We start from the raw sequence: 2,500 nt of genomic DNA, 5'->3' as shown, positions 1-2,500 counted from the left end.
AGGTGTGAAATAAGCCAAAATACGGTAAATGATTTTCACCCCAATAAACACAATTCCACAGTTTTTAAGTATGTTGCAGGAATGGGTACGGTGATCATGTTACTCATCAATATTTTGTTTTCACAGAAAATAGAGACCTTTAAATTTAGAGTACAAATTTAACAGTTACTAATTATGGTACCTGTTAGCAGGTCCACTTTGTAAAGTTTTGACCTCCAAACCAAATGAGCATACTTGTGATGCAGTACTTGTTCTCCAATTTAATAGTTTGCAAACTTTTTGCTGGGCAACAGGGTCAGTTGATCAACGCTATCAGTCGATCTTGGTTTGAAGTAAAATAGAAATGCCAGATTGTAGATTATAATATGTGAATGTTTTTTTATTATTATTTTTATTTATTTATTTTTTTATTTTTTATTTTGTTAATAATTTGTCCTTTTTAGGTATGGGCTTAAAGTCGACATTTGGGCTGCTGGAGTAATAACCTACATTCTTTTATGTGGATTTCCACCATTTAGAAGGTTTGTCTTATAGTGGTATCTGCCCACTTAAACCACTACAGGGTTTGTACGGCGCAGGTCATGGAAAACCTAGAAAGTGGTGGAACATCATGGAATTTTATGGTCGGTCATTGAAAATAAATTAAAATTATAATTATTAATGGTAGATTAATCATTTCAGTTGTCAGTTGTCAGTTGTCAATATCAAGAAATCGGAAGTTTGGAGGACAGAGGTTATTCATTCAAATTTGAACTGAGCTATGTCAGAAAAATTCTAAAATAAGGATAGTTTTGGAAATTTTTTGGCATGGCAGCTAGACTTAAGGTCATGGAGAAAGTCATGGTAAGTCATGGGATTTTAAGAGCTTAAGAGAGTATGAACCTTGCACTAAGAGATGACAATGGGAAATAGGCTTGTATTGTATTATATTTTTTCATGGTTAGGTGCTAACCTTAACCGTTTTTACTCTTATATTTTATTTGGGAAGGACCTCACAAACTTGCCTTCTTAAGAATTGTCATTTAGTGAGAAACCCTACTTTATCTCTTGCTCCTCTGGGGATGTCAAGAAATAAATTCATTCCTTCAAACAGAGTAATTTATGATACATGTACCTCTGGGACCAGATCAGGTATCACCTGTAATTTGAAGGCCCTGAGCATCTGAATTAGCCTCTTTGATGTCATATTTTCTAACACATCTTCCGGTGTGGGCCATCTGCCTTTAGGCTGGAAATCAGGAGAGGTTGTTCCACTCTATAAGAAAGGCTCTCAACAGTTGAGGGAAGGTACTATCTTTGGCCCAATCTCATTCCTATCATAGAAGAATGATATTTTAGACTTTCTTTCTTCCAAAATTATATGCTCATTCATGACATGCAAACTCTTTAAGCTGATCTTGATAATCTTGTGTATTTATCATTATATTAATGAATTTTAATTTGAATCTTAATTGCAGCCCTGACCAGGATGAGCTGTTTGATCTTATCCTTGCTGGAGAATTTGAATACCTGTCACCATTTTGGGATGATATTTCAGATTCTGCAAAGGTGAAAGATTACTGAATACTTAATGACAGTGTTACATGTATTTGTTGACTTTCATTTGCTGACTGTAAATGTTCTGTAGGATCTTATCAATCAGATGCTTGTTGTTGATGACATCAAAAGATTTTCTGCACTTCAGGTGTTGAATCACTCCTGGATCAAGGTAACCCTTCCTTTTTTCTGCTCCATTGTAGAAGTTTCTTTTTGATATTTGTAGCACTTCTTTTATATATTTGATTTTTTTTAAAATTTTAACACAACTTGGAATTAAAGGTAATATTTTTGACAAGGTTGCAATTCCTCAACAAATTCAATAAAGTAATTAGAGTCAGAGAAATTACATTATTTTGCCAAATGTCGAGTTTTGGGGGATGCTACAACTCGCTTGCGTATGGGTATCCGGTCGTATCATTCGATGTCAGATCGTTAGAGTGACTTCATTCCACAAAAAGTCATATTATTCCACTTTCAAATAACCAGATAACAAGTCTTTAAAATAGTTAAATACATGTATATAATAAATGTTTATTTCACTCTCTTGCAATTGGAATAAAAATGAATTAACAAGGGTAATTGCAATCATTACTACTACTACATGCACTAATAATAATAATACACAAACACTACTAACAGTCTAATAATTATTATGAACTAATAATGTTTGATTCTAATAATGTATGGTATTTGTTCTCTACTCTCCGTACTCTCCGCCACCTCTGTCATCATGGAACTTCTCGTATAAACTGTCTCGTCTATCCGACAGAGTGTCTTCATTAGGCAGCACCAGAGCTTGATCTTTTTTGCCAAACGGTATATTCTAGGATACATCAAAACACTTACTCCCATAGACAATAAGTCTAACAGAGTCTGTTAGATGCCTTGGTAACAAGGTAATCTATATGATGATACCATTATTTTGAGCTTTTCGCTGAGAACTACACCTAGTAGTTTATGC

General features: G+C 34.0%; 1 protein-coding gene across 1 annotated transcript in view; it reads left to right on the top strand.

Moving 5' to 3' along the window:
- The window catches only part of LOC138016471 (serine/threonine-protein kinase DCLK1-like), a 42,688-nt gene that overhangs the window by 24,275 nt on the left and 15,913 nt on the right, over window positions 1–2,500 (top strand). Inside the window, 3 exon segments of the mRNA XM_068863605.1 lie at window positions 444–521; window positions 1,458–1,548; window positions 1,628–1,708. Of these exon segments, the coding sequence (XP_068719706.1) occupies window positions 444–521; window positions 1,458–1,548; window positions 1,628–1,708 (250 nt within the window).

This window comes from Montipora capricornis, chromosome 9 (genome assembly GCF_036669925.1).
Source record: "Montipora capricornis isolate CH-2021 chromosome 9, ASM3666992v2, whole genome shotgun sequence".
Taxonomy (NCBI): Eukaryota; Metazoa; Cnidaria; class Anthozoa; order Scleractinia; family Acroporidae; genus Montipora; species Montipora capricornis.
Note: the sequence above shows the minus strand (reverse complement) of the source record. Positions and strands in the feature narration are given on the sequence as shown.